The sequence below is a fragment of the Echiichthys vipera genome (genome assembly GCF_963691815.1).
Source record: "Echiichthys vipera genome assembly, chromosome: 8".
NCBI classification, from domain to species: Eukaryota; Metazoa; Chordata; class Actinopteri; order Perciformes; family Trachinidae; genus Echiichthys; species Echiichthys vipera.
Genome location: NC_139833.1, coordinates 3,285,944 through 3,306,730, shown reverse-complemented (window position 1 = coordinate 3,306,730; position 20,787 = coordinate 3,285,944). Strand labels below are relative to the sequence as shown.

General features: G+C 46.2%; 1 protein-coding gene across 1 annotated transcript in view; it reads left to right on the top strand.

Moving 5' to 3' along the window:
• Positions 1 to 20,787, top strand: part of syngap1b (synaptic Ras GTPase activating protein 1b) — a gene marked incomplete at both ends in the record, with an annotated part of 171,782 nt that overhangs the window by 111,083 nt on the left and 39,912 nt on the right. The window contains 4 exon segments of the mRNA XM_083918601.1: positions 5,127 to 5,218; positions 12,800 to 12,921; positions 19,705 to 19,858; positions 20,209 to 20,307. Coding sequence (XP_083774727.1) covers positions 5,127 to 5,218; positions 12,800 to 12,921; positions 19,705 to 19,858; positions 20,209 to 20,307 — 467 coding nt within the window.

The window sequence follows — 20,787 nt, the reverse complement described above, 5'->3', positions numbered from 1 at the left end:
AAACCGCGTAGTACTGTGAGCGAGTGATGGCAGCCACATATTCATTAATCTTATGTTTAATATCTCTAAACTAAAGATGGATTCCAGGAACAATTTAGCCAAACTTCTTGATAATGTACCAGGCACTAAATAGTATAATTGTCTTTAACTGTGTGTCAATCTGTCCGTTAGATTTTCAAATTAAAAGGTTTTTGCCGTTATGTAACTGCAAATTTTGAGGATATTTAAATGAACTTACTTTTCATACAATTACAGTCAATTGTCAAAAGTGCTCTTGACACCTTTTAACGGAGCGAGATGTTGAGTTTTTTTTCCTTCTACTGTGATTAGTCAGTAACCTTTAATGCATAATCCCCGCTCTTTAAGGTTTCATTTAGATGATGTCTCGATCACTCAGTCATCTGTGACGAGAGACAGGTGCTTCAGTTGTTGTTAATGTATTATCAGGTATTGCTGAAGGGTGACCTTAAAGATGTTTGTCACGTTTTATGTTTTTTTGATTGTTGGAGCATGTTGATGCAATTTACCTAAACTTAAAGTTGAACTCCATAAGATTTGATACACATTGTTTCTAGCGGCCTCTGTGGCGGTAAGATGTAACTGCAGGTGAGCCTGTTCTTTCAGAGCCTCCATCTTGTCGCGTTCATGGTCACTATGTGTGTTGACGATTGTAATTTTTATTTTTGCTCTTTTGTAAACTTAACTGAAACACATTCACCTCTCTACTTCCAGTCTGTCCTCTATATGTTACCCTCTTAAATACACACACACACACACACACACACACACACACACACACACACACACACACACACACACACACACACATTCCTATTACACTCCTGCCTTTACTTCATGTCTGACTCAGAAGTTGGAATTTACGATTACAAATGAACGCAGCAGTCGGTGACGATCTGGGCCGACAGAACAACCGCTGTCAGCTGCGTCACTAACATGGCGGCTTGTTTACATCTAACCTGTGAATGTCGCCACAGACACGGATATTAGAATACTAGATGTTGAGTTTTTTTTCCTTCTACCGTGATTAGTCAGTAACCTTTAATGCATAATCCCTGCTCTTTAAGGTTTCATTTAGAAGATGCCTCCATCACTCAGTCACCCGGCCTACAGACTTGGATTTGGTGGGTTTGAAGCTGTGGATTTGGGCAAACAGACGCTGGCATAGTTTGATGTCTGGCCTGGATGACGGACACCTTTTCGTGGACATATTTTTCCCCTCCTTGTGAAGGTTGGAGAAAATGTTAGGATTGCAGACAGAGAGACGGGCGAGCTCGCGGTGAAAAGAGTGCCATTTGGGCAGGTAAATGAAAGAGAGTGAAAGGAGACGGGTGACGAGGATAAAAGAGAAACACAAATGAAGGTAATGTGGAGAAGATGGAGGTTTCTAGACGCCGCACATCTGAAAAAGGGAGAGGGTGCAAGGAGACCGAAAATGAGAGAGAGAGAGGAGAGACAGAGAGAGATCAGGGGCTGAAGAGAGGTAGAGGGATAAATGCACTATTTGAATTATGTAAAATAGCTGCGTGGGAGCGAAGAGGTGTGTGTGTGTGTGTGTCTGACTATTACTGTGACTGTGTGACAGAAGAGGCTGAGAGAGGGAGAAAGCAAAGGAAAGAGCAGATAAGATGAAGAGTGAGGCTTCAATGCCGGAGAAATCGACAAGAATTACGAACAAACAAGCAAACGTGGCCAACTTTTAGTTTAAACGAAGGTCATCGCGCCGTAGATGTCTGTTTTATGGGGCCATGCAACAAAAAAGGGCAAAAGACAGAAAAGGGAGACGTGAATAGAAAGCATTGACAGAACTAGAGGCTTTATTAGACCGTAGAGTGTTTTGTCTTCATCTGCAACACGCTGTTGACTTCTCATAACTTTACATATTCAGGTCAAACACTAGAATGATGTTTGTGCTCCTTTTCTACCTGCAAGGCTTTACGGAGTCAGTCTGTGACTTTGGTGTTCCTCCTACTAAGGTCAAAATGTTCACCTTGTGCCTGTCCTGTCTTTTTACCAGGACAGGCACAAGGTTGTGTACAGGGCACTCTCCTCTAGCACCAGCATGAGATTCATATTGGTGGTTTTATTGGTTGAACTGTTGCATGTATTGGGTTGACATTCGATACGGACATCCATGTTCCCCTCAGGATGAAGTAGGTCTATTTAGACCATTGACATCCCCTCCCCCATTCATTGGCATAGGGCGCACTCAAACTGTCCTTTCGCACGGGGGCCAAAACAGGTTTTTCGGGTCAAGCCTAGTGCGTTTGACCAGTGTGAGTGCAACCGCTCCGTGCATATCTGCGGCCGGCTGGCCGTCCACAGCCCGTCTGAGAGAGGTGGGCTTTTGTAAAGCGTGTTTGCACATGTACGAGCACAAACGTGCGCACGTGTACGAGCACGAGCACGTTCGGACATAGAAGTAGAAGGAGGGACCATGTACTGCAGATTTGGTCGAAGAAGCATTCGCCGAGGCCCAGGTAGAGTACAAACGGGCCTGGGGTTCAGGGGGAGAGGGAGGGGGGGACAAGGACCCTAAAGTCCGGGGCGCGGTGCAGAAGGACAGTGTGAGTGCGCCCTTAGTGCTATGAAGGTGAAGAATCATTTTCAAAAGTCTTTGAATAAGATTTGAGTGCAGATTTGCTAACTTGATTGCAGGTTGGTGTAGCTGTGTCCATCATCGCTCTAACACAGTGAACGCTACTAATTGGTAGATATTTGATGAAAAAAAACAATGTGGACATCTGGTAGCCCAGTGGTTAAGATGCATACTACATAACAGCAACGTCCCTTACACCCAGCGAACATGTTTCCATCAAACAAATGTGGTATTGTACCATTAGAACCGTATGTATCCTGTACGGACGTGCACCTTAACTCTACAGTAGCAGGCAGTACTCTTAAATGTGGGCGCGGTTGCTACCACGCGGTCGCTCAGACGTACGATAGAAGCCGTGGCCGTGAGCCTAGAAACAAGATGGAAAACCTTTTCATTCCTCACTGCTCCATCCAGCTCTCACTGCATTTCCTCCTCACCGACGATGCAGGAGAACGTCAACAACAAGCAGACTGCAGTGTTTCCAGCTCCCCTCTTTGCTGTAGTATCGCATCAGCGGGCTAGGTACCTCAACAGAGGGGTGGAAAAACAGCACGGAATAGAGCGGCTCTACCGGTGCCGTCGACAACTCTAGACAATGGAAATGCAAACGTGTAACAAACTGAGCTGAACTGGACTGGACTAATGGTGGAAATGAGGCTTCTGTTGCATGTCTAATCCCTATATTTACGATTTACTGCTATTCAGTTATTGTCAGATCACCTCTTCTTGCATCTCGGCCGTTCCATTCGCAACATCAACAAAGACAAAAATGTAAGACAAGAACAGGAATATAGACATCGAACATAACGTTACAATTAACGAAGGCAATCTATTCAAGACCCCGCAGCGTTCATTTGATCTGGGATTAAGCTCCATGTTTAATTTTAGCATTGACAAAAGAGTGCTTGAGTCCGACCTTGGTAAAGCGCTGAACCCTGTATCTCTGAACATGCAGCATGACTGTAACAAGAGTGAAGCATTGCACAGTTCTCCACATACAAGACCCCGAAACTGAAGAACTATTATACGTAGAACAAATCACAGTGTTGATATGTTTAAGAGAGAAACTGTAAAACGGAATTAGAAAGTGTAAAGAGGAAAATATATGATACTATAAGTAAAAACAATGTGAACCTTTAAAGGCAGTGGAGAATAATTAGTTTTAAAGCTGCCTTTAGAAATGATCAGTCACACCAGAGATCCTCTGCTCATTTGTGTGGTATATTTTAGGAACAAGTGGTGTAGTGGTTAGCAGCGAGAAGGTTCCAGGTTCAAATCCCGGCTGGGGCCCTTCTGTGTGGAGTTTGCATGTTCTCCCCGTGTCTGCGTGGCTTTTCTCCGGGTTCTCCGGGTTCCTCCCACAGTCCAAAGACGTGCAGGTGTTCGGTTCATTGATGACTCTAAATCACCCGTAGGTGTGAATGGTTGTCTGTCTCTGTTCGTCTCTATGTGTCCTGTGATAGACTGGCGTCCTGTCCAGGGTGGACCCCGCCTCACGCCCGGTCCAGCACCCCCGCGACCCCGACAGGGACAAGAGGCTGAAGATGAATGAATGTATGAATTGTTAGAGATGTCATTTGCAGCCAAACCATTTATTGATTTATTCACGCACAGAGAGATTTGATCTAGTTTGTGAAACTTGTACATGCCTTTTCCTTGAGGACAGTGATGCAGAGACAGACCCACAGTCCTGACAGTTGATTGAATTTTCCAACATGTAGTCGACGGGGATGGGGAGGCGGAAGACGTGGCCAAAAACGGGCGATACCTGCAGTAAATAGGCGCTGTCATTTGTGGTGCTGCGTGGTTAAACATGGCATCCAGGTCAACCAGGCCCGTGTTTTGTCCCCTGTGTTCTCTCACTGTACATCTACACTCTGCGTCATCCATCAAGCGTGGGACAGACGTTTATTCCCTTACTGACCAATTCAGTGCATTAGACACCGACTCACTGACGGAAGTCAATAAGTGCGTGTGTTTGTTTAAGGCTCGCTCCTCTCCGTCCGCTGCGTCCCCCGTTCCTTCCCCTCTCCCCTCGCTTCAACACGCAGACTGTTAACATTCGCCTCATTTGACGTTCAGACAGAAAATCTATCTCTCCGATAGTCTCTCGCCCACTTCTTCAACCTCCTACCCTCCACGGATGAAAGTGTATTTGAGTTTGCGTGCGTGTGTGTGTGTGTGTGTAGCAGAAGAAGCAGCAGCAGTGCTGGTGGCTGGGTGTGTGTGACCCAGCATGGTTTTATTTCTGCCTCGCTCACCTTTGACCTCCATCTAGCTCATATTCTTTCCTGCCCTCTCTCATTCCTTCAGGACAGACCGTCAACTACAGCTCTGCCGTAGCAGTTTATTTCCACAATGGCCTCGTCTTCCTCTCCCCACATCCTCTCGCTCTAGCTGTGTCTCGCCGACGCATTTTTTTGTCCTGTCCTCATTTTGTTTCGTTCGGGTGTTTACCTTGCCCTGGTGTGAGTTAGAGTCTTACCTGTCTGCCTTTCTTTCCTCTCAGATCATCGCGCCCGGCGGAAGAGCATAGCCACTCCGAAGCAGCCCAGCATGGAGGTCCCTCCCACTGCCCCAATTCAACCCTTCCGACAATCCGTGAGTAACCCCCCCTGTCCCCGGCCTCGCTCGCTTCCTCCGACCCTCTCTCTGTCCCTCCTCCCTCCCGCCCTGGGCCCTCCACACACCTGTGGCCGCCGGGCCAGCGGCACCCCGCCTCACCCTTTCCCCCTGTCCCTGGCTGTGTCCCCCTCCCTCGCCTTTTACCCGCAGCAGCCGCAGCCGCAGCAATGGGGCTCCAAGAAAGGGGTTAGCACGCCCCCCTTGCCACGTTCGCTGCCCCTCTCCCCCTCCCTATCCTTCACCCTGCCCCACTCGCCTGCCACCTTCTCCTCCTCCTCCCCCTTCTCGTACTGGGGCGGAGACTGGAGGGCTGCCAGTTCGAGTCCAGTGGCAGGAGGAACGTTTATTGCACCACTGCCCCCTGTTGAGGTACGTGACACAAACATGGCTGAAGCAGAGACACGGGCTACAGTGTTTAAGAAGCCTGGGGCATGAAAACACGGCAACATCTGTCATCTATGAAGTCTGTGTTCATTTATATTTACAGTTATTGGAACAGCACAACTTAAAAGGCCATGCCAGTGTGTTTGCACGTTTTAGCCCCTTAAATACAAACTGCTTTCACATTCATACTGTAAATGAGTTTTTCCACCAGTTCAGGCAGCCATCGGTCTCTATTCATTTCTCGATGGTATGGAAATCGGTTATCAGACTCTTAAAAAACATACTTGAAAACATGTTTACGTTTGTCATTAATTCATTATTTTGAGGTAAAGCGCTTTAAGTGCAGGTTTGAAAAGTCTGGACTGCACTTTGTTAATTTGTTTGTTTGCAGAATTAACGTCGACATTAAGGACAGAAATAATCGAGCGTCATGAATAAACACAGAGAAGGCTCTGCCCCAACACTGAAACTGCTCCAATTACATGAAGTGCGAGCGGAAACAAACAAACAAATGAGAAAGAAAGAAATAAAATGACTAATGTTGCCTATTCTAGCCTATTGTTATGCTAAAACACACTTTTAAATAATCCCTATTCAGTGAATTGTTTATTTTTATGGCTTTTTTGACGTGATAGCGTCTGTGAATGGAGATTTGTCTTATCAGAAAAGAATGAAAACCAATGGTGAACTGCACTGGCAAGAGAAATCACAAATCGTTAACTGTGAAAAGGTCCAGCGCCGACTGGCGGAACTGCAGAAATTGTCCTACCTTCGGGGCAGATTGCGGGGCTCCCCAGGCGCCTAGAGACTCAGGACCAATTTGGCCTGGAGCCAAAGACCTGGGGCTACCTCCCTGATTTTTCCCGGGGCTCTGGGAGGTCCGGGGGCGGCGGGAGCAATTTTATTGTGAGGCCCTAAATCTTACTTTTACGCCCATGCGAGGGTGCCTGATCTCTTAGAGCTGCTGAAGATGAGATGAATGGTAAATGGACTTGTCCTTATAATGCGCCTTTCTCGTCTTCTGACCACTCAAGGCGCTTTCACAGTGTTTGTCACATTCACCCGTTCACACAGACATTCACACTGATGGCAGTTGACATCTACAGACCATCTAATCTGACCATTCACACCACATTTACACACCCATGCGCAGAACGGGGAGCAATTCGGGGTCCAGTGTCTTGCTCGAGGACACTTTGACATGTGGACCGGGGGAGGTGGGAATCAAACCGCCAATCTCTCGAATGTAGGACAACCCACTCTTTCACTGAGCCACAGTCCCCCCCAGATGAGATGAGATGAGATGAGATGAGATGAGATGAGATGAGATGAGATGAGATGAGATGAGATCTGAAATAAATGGGATTTGTAGTAAACGGGATAAAACGTGCAAAACACCTGGTTTGATTCTTTAATGTGAACAAAAGAAAAGTTGTGTAAAAAAGTCACTGGTTCTCCTGGGATGACTCTTCTTTTTTTATTTTTGAGAACTTAAGACACAGAGGGAGCGAGAGGAGCGGGCCGTGACACACATCCTGTCTGTGGACAGAAATAATCTGTTTATTGTTTTATTCACGGCAACAGAAATCCAATCACGAGGTATCAAACGTGCACGTAACGGGGCTTAAAGGACGGATCGGCGTCTTATTAAGCGTGTGCCGGTGCTCCGCGCTGCCCGTCTCTTTCCCATTCTTCCTGCTGGTGTTTGCACACTGCACTCCAGCTGGAAATAGCAGGACTTGTTTTTCTCTCACAGGAAACTGTTCGCCGCCCGTTCACTGTCGCAGAATGGAAAACAGCGTCCACACTTTAACATTAGAGGGGCCGGATGATCCATTAGAGTAAACGTGAAGCCCCAAGTTTGTGTGTTTTCATCATTATGTCAGAGCGGCTGAGACGAGAGATGAGTGTGTTCATCATATCAATATTTCAGATTCTCTGATTGGATGACCGAGCCTCAAGGGTGGAAACTAAAGATACGGGCAAATCCTTTCATAGAGAGCTTTTGTTATTATCCTGCATTAAGGGCGCACTCACACTGTCCTTCCGTCCCGTGCCCCGTGCTTTAGGGTCCTTGTCCCCCCCTCCAGGCCCGTTTGTACTCACACTACCTGGGCCTCGGAGAATGCTTCTTGCTGCCTATACGTCATCACGCCGTAACACGTCACACGCATTGATTGACATCATCTTGATGCGTCGTTATGTTTCCAGATCTTTCCGTAGACCTCTGAGTTTTTGTGCGTCTTGTCGACTGTTTTTGAATCTTTTACTCGACCAAATCTGCAGTAAACACTCCACCTCCGCATCACACCAACGTGAACCTTTCGCCGCCATTGTTTTAAATGTCCGCGCATGGTCCCTCCTTCTTTTTTCTATGTCCCAACAGGCGCACAGGAAATGACCTCAGAACTGCCGTAGGCCTCGTGCTCGTACACGTGCGCACGCTCGTGCTCGTACGTGTGCAAACGTGCTTTACAAAAGCCCACCTCTCCCAAACGGGCCGTGGCCTCACACGGGTCAAATGAACTAGACTTTAGTCGTGAAACGTGTTTGGGCACGGTACGGAGGCACAGTGGGAGTGCGCCCTTTATGACAGCAATATTCTCCTTTAACCTGAAATGAACCAGAGCGACTTTGTGCATCTGGAACGTAGCCGCTGAACATGAAGTTCCCCGCTTTCCAACTGTTACCTCCCTTTATTGTGTTTTATTGTGATTCAGGCTTCTCTCTCTCTCTCTCTCTCTCTCTCTCTCTCTCCCTCTCTCTCTCTCTCTCTCTCTCTCTCTCTCTCTCTCTCTCTCTCTCCCTCTCTCTCTCTCTCTCTCCCTCTCTCTCTCTCTCTCTCTCTCTCTTTGCATTGAATACTTTTACTTTTTGAGACTTAAAGTGTCAGACGGAGCGGCTAATCAAATCAGATGTAGTCATGCAAGCTATTAGCTTGGAACCAGCAGATGGAGCCAAGTGTTTGGTCGTATCCTCGAGACAGCCCTTCAAAGCCATTTGACTCATGCCGGATGATGAGGTGTCATTCCCCTCCATTTATTCTCCCACTCTAGGATGCCGTTATGCTATAGGTTTATAAATGACATCACTGTGAGGCTTCAGGCTGCACCTGAGAGCTATATAGATGAAGCTCCTTGAAGGCACAGTGAGTAAGAAAGGAACAACACGCATCCTTTGAGCTCTAAAGCTCACAGTCTTGACAGTGTTACATTTACATTTACGGCCCAGTTCTTGAATTCATCAGTCCTCTGATGCACCTGAACGCATCATCAGTGATGTTACCTGAGATCATCAGATGTTTCGGGTCTTTCAAACGTCAGACATCCTACTCAGGCGACCCAGCCACGGGTGATCAATGTCCTTGTCTACTCTACTATTTGTGGGCTGAAAAAACTATAATTTGGGTTTTAAATGTCACATCTTTTTAATACAGTGTGCATAATTATTCTATTTTTACAGAAGTGACGTTAAATTAGAATATCAAAGGGAGAGTTTAATTTCTTTAAGTGGGGTTGCGTGAAGAAATGTCCTGCTGAAAATGTATTTTAGCCACCTTAAAGAGGGGCACCTAAAAAATTCAATATCAGTTTAAGTGTCTGCTATATTTAGAGTATTTTCACAGCTTTGCCTTGCCATCAGACGGCCCTTTCCTTTCCAACAGCACTCAACACGGTGCTCCTCTGCGTAGGAATGCTGCAGTTCTGCGTTTGAGAACACGTAGAGCCAGAGGAAAGGGCAGTTTGACCGCATGGTAAAGCAGTGAAATCTTCTACATATAGAGTAAAGTTACATGAATATTGTTTTAATAAGTTTGCCTTTTTTTAAGGTGGCTAAAATATATTTTCCACCACAGCAACATATCACTTAGCTTCAGTGCCAGTGATCCCTCCTTTGCAAGTAAATGTTTGCAAGACACTGTTGTAAAAATGGTTCAAGTTATGGTTCGAGTCTGTCCGATCACATCCATGGTCCTGCAAACTAAGGGTCTGTCCCCATACACACTCCTGCAGTGCTGAGGACTTAAGTGCACGTTCACGCCGTAGACGATATGGTGTTAGCCGATAGGACGTGGGCCAGACTAAAAATCTAAGTACAATGTGTGTATATGTGTCGATATGGGTTTGTACCACTGTTCCTTTTTCTTGTTTGGTTTTAATTAGTTATTCGATGCTATAAAAACAGGGTGAGTGAGCTGTGATACAGTCACGCCTGTTCGGGCCGCTGTATGGACGCCACTTCGACGACGCAACGCGACGCCACCGACCGATCACTACAGCGCAGACAGAAATTAAAACATGGCGGCGCCCGTATCTGAGATATTTCGGCTTCACTTTCGTGCGGTGGGAGGAAGTGGAGCCGCTTTATCCATCGTTTCATTCGGTCTGTGGTTCACACTTTTATGTTTCTATAGGCAGGTTTTACAAAGAGCAGACATGAGGAAATGTAATGCTGGATTCAGTGGGAATAATATTCATGTCCAAATACTTCAAAGTTATAGCGGAAACGCCACCGATGTTTATCATGTAATGCCAATAAAAATAACAACACATGTCAGACACTGTAAAGATAAACATTACATTTAATTTCATTGTCTTTTTTGTACAGTAGGCCTATGTGGTTCCCAAGTGTGTGCTTTTTCTCCAAATCAAAGTATAAAAAAATGTTTTAATGTATATTAAAATCCCAGTATTGACAGCTGTTTAATATGCACTTACGCCGTGACATGACACTTCGTGACAGCCGGTTGTCGTAACACGAAACTTTCTGGCTCTGGAGTGTTTTGGGAGCTCAGCAGTCAGAAAACAAATGACCATCAGAGCGAGAGATGGAAAGCTCTGACATGGTAAATAGAGCTTAAAGAAATGCTGACGCAGCTCAGCCCTAAACAATCTGAGTCAGCAGAACTCATATAAGACTGAATACATCTCGGCTAACAGCTTAACGGACGTGTTGGAGCTGCTTGTGGTGGCAGATATCCATCGCCTTCCTATAGCGTGTTCACTGGGGTGTTGTGTGTTAGCATATATATGTGATCTGGCTGTCTCACCCCCTGGTATACATGAAAACGAGACAGGACACCGGCGATCCTTTGCCCCTTCGTCTCCATTTACTCATTAACAGTAGGCTCACGTGTCCTATTTAAATGTCTGCAAGATGTTTTTAGTTGTATTGAACCTAAGGGCGCACTCACACTGCCCTTCCGCACCGGGCCAAAACAGGTTTTTAGGCTAAAGCCTAGTGCGTTTGACCAGTGTGAGTGCAACCGCTCCGCGCATAGCTGCGGCCAGCTGGCCGACCACGGCCCGTCTGAGAGAGGTGGGCTTTTGTAAAGCGCGTTTGCACATGTACGAGCACGAGCGTGTGTACATGTACGAGCACGAGGCCTACGGCGGTTCTGAGGTCATTTCCTGTGCGCCTGTTGGGACATAGAAAAAAGAAGGAGGGACCATGCGAGGACATTTAAAACAATGGCGGTGAAAGGTTCACGTTGGTGTGATGCGGAGGTGGAGTGTTTACTGCAGATTTGGTCGATGAAAAGATTCAAAAACAGTCGACAAGACGCACAAAAACTCAGAGGTCTACGGAAAGATCTGGAAACAAAGCCACGCATCGCCATGACGTCATCAATGCGTGTGACGTGTTACGGCGTGATGACGTATAGGCAGCAAGAAGCATTCTCCGAGGCCCAGGTAGTGTGAGTACAAACGGGCCTGGAGGGGGGGACAAGGACCCTAAAGCACGGGGCACGGGACGGAGGGACAGTGTGAGTGCGCCCTAAGTCCTTTTTTATTTAGAGGATTATGAAAATAACAGATTGTTTACCACAAACACAGTGGGGTTAAGGTTTTGGTTGTGATTGGGTGGCAAAGGGCCGGGACGACTGGAAATCTCTGTGTATGGGAGAGGGTCCAGACATATCTGCCAGAGCAAATAAAACATGAGTTTGGCAGATTCCTCTGGTTTTTCCAGGCTAGGAAATTGCTGCATCGAGACCAGACATCACAATAAAACATTTAATAAGACGTGCAAACATCAGCCTGATATAAAAAATAAAAATTTTTTTTTTAAAAGCAGCCAATCAATCATAAGCCAAAAAACACACACACACACACAATCTGTAACAACCCTGCAGTTATCTGGGTTTCTCCCAGCCCTTCTGTCTGTCCTCCTGGAGTTACCCATCGATCAGTCTAACTGACAGAGCGACAAAATGAATGTTTATAACAAGTGGGCTTACACAAGGGGACCCTGCACCTCCCCTCAGAATTCATTCGGACGCACTCAGTTTGGCTCGAGAAGGGCGGATCAAATCCCACTAGCGGTGTGGACGTTCCCATAACCTTCCCTGCTGTCGCAACCAGACGAAATATCTGAGGCTTGAACTTAACCGCTAGGTTTCCAAACCAGCCGGTAATACCATAACATGAGATGAGAGTCCTGCAGACGCCAGAAACTCTCCGGAGGAAATGGAGGCATTGATGATATTCTCGCACAGACACCTGCAACATGAGCGCGCCAGCTGAGCTCACTGTTAATGCGGACCACTTCATATCTGTAGGAAGTGACCTGCGTGACATCCTCGCCATATATGCCAACATATGGCCAATTTCTTCAGTTGTGCGTACAGTTTTGGGCACTTGGGTATCTCTGATTCTGCATCTGTGTGTACAGGGACGGACCCCACGTCGTGTTCTTTCTTATCAATGAACGATGTCTTACTCCAGTGTCTCAGATTGTGTTATTTGATCATGTGAGGACAAACTGCACCCATGTGAGACTTGCACAGCTGAGCTTTGCTGTTGGACTGTATGGCTCACCACTGCCCACCGCAGGATCTGTTAGGACACTGCAGTCCCCTGTGACAGAAGTGGACATGTGTGGGTGTGTGATTTCTTGTTGATAATAAACTGACCTTGTTCTCTCCCCCCCGTCACACATCATGTGTCTCATTTGTGTGTCTCCATCTGATTTTTTGGTGTCACTAAAACACATCTGACACAAACCACACTGACTCACACACTCCGCCAATCTTTGGATCCTCTGTTCAACCCATCTTTCTCCAACTTGCATCAACCCCTTCTTCCCTTTAACTCCACGCCATGCACATCCTCCCTTTCCCCCTCCATCTGTCTCGTCCTTGTTGTCGCTCTCCAAATCCACGCGCTCCAGAGTTTCCTCAGTAGAAGGTTGAAGGGCTCTATCAAGAGGGCTAAGAGTCAGCCCAAACTGGACCGAACCAGCAGTTTCCGCCACATGATCCTCCCCCGCTTCCGCAGTGCCGACCAAGACAGGTCAGTGAGTGAGCATGTGTGGAGATGTCAAGCATCCGTATGTGGGTTAAGCTTCTGTGTCTGCCTGTGTTTGGCTGCGTCCATCCGCCAAACAACGCGGCGTTGCATTTATTCACCATATAAAATTTTGTCTTTTTCTCTCAGGCTGTTCGTGTAAATGTAACGGCATCACAGACTATTTACTTTCCCGTCTACATGCACAATATAAAGCCTCTCTCTGACTGAAACAGGAAGTTGGAGTAGAGTTGTGGCATAACACAGTTAATGGTTCTTTCATAAGCGTGACGTAATTCAGTTAGGAACTTTTATTAGAGAATGGATGCAGCTGGAGAGGCCACTCAGAAATCTCTATTATTAATGATATATTAATGATTATATTAATGATATTATTGTGTTAGGACCATAGACAGTATGGTTAGGACAAGAAAACGGCTTCTTTTACAGGAAGTTGGAGTGTTTATCGATCTGTCGATGCCTCTTTCTATTCCAGTTCAATTCAAAGGAGCTTTATTTGCATTGGAAACAGAGATTTCCAAAGCAAGTATGAATAAAACTAAACAAAACAATAATGTACATAGAATTAGTAAATGACTACTTTAATAAAATGTTGACAGATCTGTGTAATGGTGTATTAATATATATATATATATATATATATATATATATATATATATATATAGAGGAAAATAGGAGTTAAATTTAAAAATATGGACAGAACATTTGAGGATTTTTCTCTTGAAACAATCTATATATACGCACACACACACACACACACACACACACACACACGTTCCTATTACACTTCTGCCCTTACTTCATGTCTGACTCAGAAGTTGGAATTTCCGATTTCCGATTATAAATGAACGCAGCAGTCGGTGACGATCCTGGCGACAGACCAACCGCTCACACACACACACACACACACACACACACACACACACACACACACACACACACACACACACACACACACACAGGTAAACAAAGATAACTTAAGATGAAAATATAAAAGTGTGGACATTGTAGCGAAGCATCAGTCATTGTTGTAAAGTGCTGTTTATTTTCCCCTCTCAGTGTAACTTAAGATTAAAACACTCGTCACCGTTGCTGTTTCTCTGCAGGGGCGAAAATAAAACATCCCCTATGTCTCTCCATGGCAACCAGCAGACAGCCATATGGCCGCCGTACAGACCATAATGAGTCAGTGGGAGATTTGCTTAATTATACCTCCTCTGTATCGTGTCCATAGACTCAGAGCCACACAGATCGGAGCGCCTGGATTTTGTTTTGGCACAAATGTTTTTTATTTTGAAGGAGAACAAGATGAGATATGACAGAATGTACAATATGAAGTTTGAAGTTTCCACTTTTCAAGTAACATCCAGCTGCTTAACACTTAGGATGAACTAAATTGTGACAAAACGACAACGTTTCATGAACTTTCCCGTTGAGTTTTTGCCTCTTTTGCACAAAAACACAAACAATTTCCACCTCATTCATGAATTCATTTGTATCTACTGCCGGTATAAATGTTATGAGAGATCTAAATGAGGGGACGATGTTTTAAACCTAAATTTGCCCTAATACGGAATAGTACTCGGCTCGGCACGCATAAACCCACGCTGGAGCCCTGTGTAAACGGTCCAGTGACCCGAGGAGCTGCAGTTTATGAACGTACAAGACACAGAGGGGAAACCTGCGAGTGGGGTCGTCTGTAACAATAAGAGCTTTACTATGTGTTGCATTTGTAACATAGACCAAAGTTGTTGTTTCACCTAGAGCAGGGGAGGGCAAGTCTGCTCCTGGAGGGCCACTGTCCTGCATGTTTTAGGTTACTCCCTACCCTAACACACCTGAGTCTAACAATGATCAAACTGTGACGAGCATCAGCTGCTTGATAACGAGCAAATCAGAAGAATCAGGTGTGTTAGAGCAGAGAGAAACCTAAAACATGCAGGACAGTGGCTCTCCAGGACCAGGATTGCCCACCCCTGACCTAGAGAAAACAGGGTATACAGAGTAAAGACTAGAGCAGGACTGCCCGATCCTGCTCCTGGAGGGCCACTGTCCTGCATGTTTTAGGTAGCCCTCCAGGAGCAGGACTGCCCAATCCTGCTCCTGGAGGGCCACTGTCCTGCATGTTTTAGGTGACCCTCCAGGAGCAGGACTGCCCAATCCTGCTCCTGGAGGGCCACTGTCCTGCATGTTTTAGGTGGTCCTCCAGGAGCAGGACTGCCCCATCCTGCTCCTGGAGGGTCACTGTCCTGCATGTTTTAGGCGGCCCTCCAGGAGCAGGACTGCCCAATCCTGCTCCTGGAGGGCCACTGTCCTGCATGTTTTAGGCGGCCCTCCAGGAGCAGGACTGCCCAATCCTGCTCCTGGAGGTTCACTGTCCTGCATGTTTTAGGTGGCCCTCCAGGAGCAGGATTGGGCAGCCATGGACTAGAGGAACAGAACATAGTTTGGAGACCAGACAAAGGCTTCAGGGCTTGCTCCTGGGGACAGATCTTGACGCATGCGACCCCTTGTCCCTGTGTGTAGTGTGAACAGTACAGTGATCAGACGATTTTGATGAGATAGCGTGAACTTTGCTTTATAAAGGGAGGTATCCTCAGTATTTTTGTTAACTCAATTATTTTTTTGATTCCCTAAAGCCGAAGCCGAAACCCAAAAATATTCACTTTACTTCCACATAAGATGAAGAAGAGCAAAAACTCATCATTACTGAGAAGCTGCAGAGAGAGTGGTTGAATTTTTGCTTTGAAAATAACCTAATGACAAAATAATTGCCAATTAATTTTCTGTCGATCGACAAATGAATGAATCCTCTTATTAGTTCTGAGCTTTCATTTTGTCCGTTCAGTTTATCTGTGCGTTCCCAACGGACGGCTGCAGCCGAGGCAAACTCAAACTTCAGATGTGAACAAGGTCATCTTGATAATCTAAACACGGGGCAGCAGTGCAGTCAGCAGAGGGCTAAAACCAGGTGTCTGCCAAGGTGCATTTCCACATGATTTATTCATTTGGGAAGGTTGTGGATGTCTATTATCCCCGCCTGCTGCAAGGAGACGGAACGGACACAACAAGTCAAGAGTCGAAGGTTGAATTCAAGGTTTTTCCGTCTGTTTTTCACAGCTCCTGCTTTACTCTGGATGTTTTCTGCCAGGCGTGTCGGCGAACATCTGCACTTTTGATCCTTATTATTCTCTTTTTTTTATCCTTATCTATCCGGTGAGGATAGAGGAGAATGCAAGCCGTGTTTTCATGCAGCCATAAAAGTGCCTCTGAGCTCCCAAACAGGCTCTAAAGCAGGGATACAATAACTATTTTTACCAGGTTCAGGCAAACACCCATCAGTGCTTAGAGTTTCTCTCCCTTACAACACTGTAGGTCCCCCTGTCATTTAACTCATACATGATAATCTAGCTGGGTCATGACCGAAAGAACGAGGTCGCGGGTACAAGCGGCCGAAATGTGTTTCCTCAGGAGGGGGGCTGGAGTCTCCCTTAGAGAGAGGGGGAGAAGTTCAGCATCCGTGAGGAACTCGGAGTAGAGCCGCTGCTCCTTTGCGTTGAAAGGAGCCAGTTGAGGTGGTTCAGGATCATCTGGTAAGGATGAACCCTGGACGCCTCCCTAGGGAGGTGTTCCAGGCACGTCCAGCTGGGAGGAGGCCTCGGGGAAGACCCAGGACCAGGTGGAGAGATTAGATCTCCACACTGGCCTGGGAACGCCTCAGGATCCCCCAGTTAGAGCTGGTTAATGTGGCCCGGGAAAGGGAAGTTTGGGGTCCCCTGCTAAAGCTGCTGCCCCCGAGACCCGACCCCGGATAAGAGGCTGGAGATGAGATGATAATCTATTTGACACTGTCTTTCAGCAGAGCTTCTAAATTAAACTAAATTAAATGTGGAGCATTTTCTGCCCTGCAAAAATAAAATGTTCTGTATTTCATTATCAGTAAATCTGTTGCGTACTTTTTCAATTACTAGATTAATAGTTTAGCCTAAAATAGGTTCAACACCAGAATCATCGCAAATGCAAAGTCTGGGCCCTCTCAGTTCAATTTTGATCCACATTACAGAGCGAAATGCTTCTGGACACAGTTTGATCGACCAATCAGAGCCATGAAATGTGACCCACAACCAATCACAGCAGACGAAATGGCAGCACTTGCTTCGTGGTAACAAACTTTCTGAGATTACAGCTGAACAGTGAACTAAGACATTTTTGAACACGTGAGAGGGGCCGAGCAAAATATCACACGAGGTTGGCAGATCTGCTGTGATGTCACAAAACGTCACCAGGCGTGATGTCATTAAATATATTTTATTGTACAATAAGACATTCAATTTGCAATCATGTAAAGCACTGATAGATATTTGGCTTCCTCGCTTCCTTTTTTTTTCTTAATTATTTTTAGCTTTTCAATTAGCCGTGTGTGTGTGTGTGTGTGTGTGTGTGTGTGTGTGTGTGTGTGTGTGTGTGTGTGTGTGTGTGTGTGTGTGTGTGTGTGTGTGTGTGTGCGTGCGCGTGCGCGCGGGTGCGTGCGTGTGTGTGTGTGTGTGTGTGTGTGTGTGTGTGTGTGTGTGTGTGTGCGTGCGTGCGTGCGTGCGTGTGTGTGTGTGTGTGTGTGTGCGTGTGTGTGTGCGTGCTTCCATGTTTGAGTCTTCCTGCACTTCAGCTCCCCTGGGACTCCTTTACCGTCTTTTACCTCCAGCACTCTTGCTCTCCTCTCAGTCTCTCCTTCCACCTTCTTTCTTTCCTCTAATCCCTGCTCTCCCTTTCTCCCTCTCCACTGTTTACAGAATCAAAGTGATGGCCTCTGAGAGGTCTTCTCTCTCTCCATCCCCTCACCCCCTCCCTCTCCCAGCCATTCTCTCTCTCACAACCTCCCCCACGCTTTCTCTCTTCTCCTCTATATTCCCCTCAATCTGACTCAGTCCTTTGGGTCTATTTTTATCCCTCTCTCTCTCTCTCTCTCTCTCTCTCTCTCTCTCCCCCCCCCCCCCCCCCCCCCCCCGGTCCTCTACATGTAATCAGTGCTCTGTTGATGAACGCTACGATTGAACGTAGATAAAAACAGTACAAACGCACGGGGAGAAGCTGAGAGTCGGACGCAGCACGGAGGACATCTTTTCTTTCTTTCTTTCTTTCTTTCTTTCTTTCTTTCTTTCCTTTTTTCCTCATTTCCATCCTCCCTTTTCTTCTCTGGGGCTTCGTCACACCTGACCGACTCACTGTGTGTCATCATCTCTGGGACTGTCTGCTTAGCTGGTGTGTGGTTTTTGCACAACTCTGTGCATGCGTGTGTGTGCGTGTGTGTCTATGTGTGTGGGTGTGTGCATGCATGTGTGTGTGTGCGCGTGTGTGTGTGCGTGTGTGTGCGTGTTTGTCTGTGTGTGTCTGTGTGTGTGTGTGCTAGGTGTGTGTGTGCATGCATGTGTGTGTGTGTGTGTGTGTGTGCGTGCGTGTGTGTGTGTGTGTGTGTGTGTGTGGGAGTACGTGGGTACGTGAGTGTGATGGATAGGCATTAGTGGAAACCTCGCTACCTCATGTGTGTGTCGGGATCAAGAATCTTTCCAAGGCATTGGTAGGAGCGTCTGAAATGTTTTACCCAGAGGGAGAAAACAGGATAAATCTGTAAAGACGGCTAAAAAAACAAAAAATGAAGACATCTGCTGCATTTTGCCACCAGTCATCATTAACGTTTGGTTTATCGAAGTGAAAAAACAGACAAAAGTCTTCACGCATTGTGCAGAAATATCCTTTCAAGCGTCTGTAATTGGTTGACATAAGCAATTATTTACATTTTAAACAAGGTTGTAATGAGCGTTTCAGATCGGGAGACACTTTTGCTTTCCGTTCCATCTGCTGGAGTTTCTTTAAAAACAACGAATGAACATTGTGCTATTAAAGCGACATCAGTCTGTCCACTTTACAGCTGCCTGTTAAATCATTTACAATGGATCGTTTCAAATAGTTCATTATTTTTCATTGCCACAAGTGTCGCGTCTACTCTTTCTCCCTCTTTGCCTCTGAGTGATACCATAAGTTTTTTTTTTAAAGATCGTTTTTTGGCAGTTTTTCAAGCCTTTTTTTATTAGATAGGAAAGACAGGAAATAGGGTGAGAGAGAGAGAGAGGGGGAGACACACAGCAAAGGGCCGCAGGTCGGAGCCGGACACACGGCCGCTGCCTCGAGGACCTTTAGCCTCTTTACAGCCTCCTTACATCAGCCACCGGCTGCCGCGTGATACGATAAGTTTAATACTGTAGCTTTGGGTTATAACTTGCTTTCTATAGCCATAACAGTTCAAATGTTGAATATTATGTAGTCAGCAGGCATTTTAGCAACTGAAATCTGAAATCTACGTCATGATTTGTCCGATACAAAAGGTAGAAACGTGGTGGAAATTGTTCCCTAGGGCGCAATTTACCTTCAATGCAAACTCTTTTGACTGGTAATTCTGATAATCCCATGAATGCAGCACAAACGCCCTACCTCACAATGTTAACTTAAGTGAGAAATGATTCGTGCATCCACCCTGTGATTCAGATCCACTCAGATATTTAATGTGTTCATGCTTCGACCTGCTGACAGACAAACAAACATCACCTCCTCGACAAAATAAGGTGTAGTTTTGTTCAAAAGAAGGCGCTGGGGTTTAGAATGAACACATGTCATTTTCATGCACTGACCAGTTTTATTGTTTGTTGTACAAGGAAGTGAATTACGCTTTGACAAAAGAGCCTCTCCACATCTAACCACGACTCTCACCCCTCCCAGGACCCGTTTGATGCAGAGCTTCAAAGAGTCCCACTCCCATGAGTCCTTGCTGTCTCCCAGCAGCGCCGCCGAGGCGCTGGACCTCACTCTGGACGAGGACGCCATCATCAAACCCGTCCACTCGAGCATCCTGGGACAAGAGTACTGCTTTGAGGTGAGAACCGAGCTGCCCGGCGTGGACGCACAACAGCACTGAGTGCAGCGTACAGAGCAGAACATAGCACCCAAAAGTGACAGAGTGACAGTGATGTGAGAGAGACTGTGAATTGAAAGTGTTGTTTTTTTTAACATATGAAGAATGAAAGAAAGAAAGGACACTGAAATGAGTCCTACCCCCTCCCTAGTTTGCTACAGAAGTCTGTCAGCTTTTCCATCATCTGCCCATTAAGTGGAACATGACAGAGGTTGAGAGTGAATACACGACATTGTTTTGGCGCTTTAGCTGCAGTCGCCATAGTTACTAATGGCTGTGGTTGTTGAATTTACTATTGGCTATAACCTCAGGTGACTACGGCATCGGGAACCAAGTGCTTTGCGTGTCGCTCAGCTGCAGAGAGAGACAAATGGATCGAGAACCTGCAGAGAGCTGTCAAGCCCAACAAGGTGAGGGGAGAGAAAGGGATGCGGTAGAGGAAGAAAACAAAAAAAAAAACGGATGAAACCTCTGTCTGTGTGTCTCTCTCTCTCCTCCCCGTCTCCCGTTGTTGTCTGTTTTCAATGAGAGTGCACCGCTTCATTCCTCTGTGTGAACTCCATCCCCGTGTCTGTGTGTGTGTGTCTGTGTTGAACAATTTTTAGTCGCTTCTCCACGCAAAGTATTAAAGCTGCACGAGGTGATGCTGCAGGCTGGAGGATGCAAATTGCTGTTTTTATAGAAAAACTTTGATATCCGCAAATCAGGTAATGTGATGTCAGTAAAGTGCACACAGCAGGCTCACGCTTACCGACCCAGCACGTCTTTGATTGCTGGACTAAAGGACACTGGAGGGACAACGGGTAAAAGACTGAAAAGTGCTGAGAACAGGTCCTCATGCAAGAACACCTTGAATGGCGCCATGTACAAGTCATACATTAGATTTATGG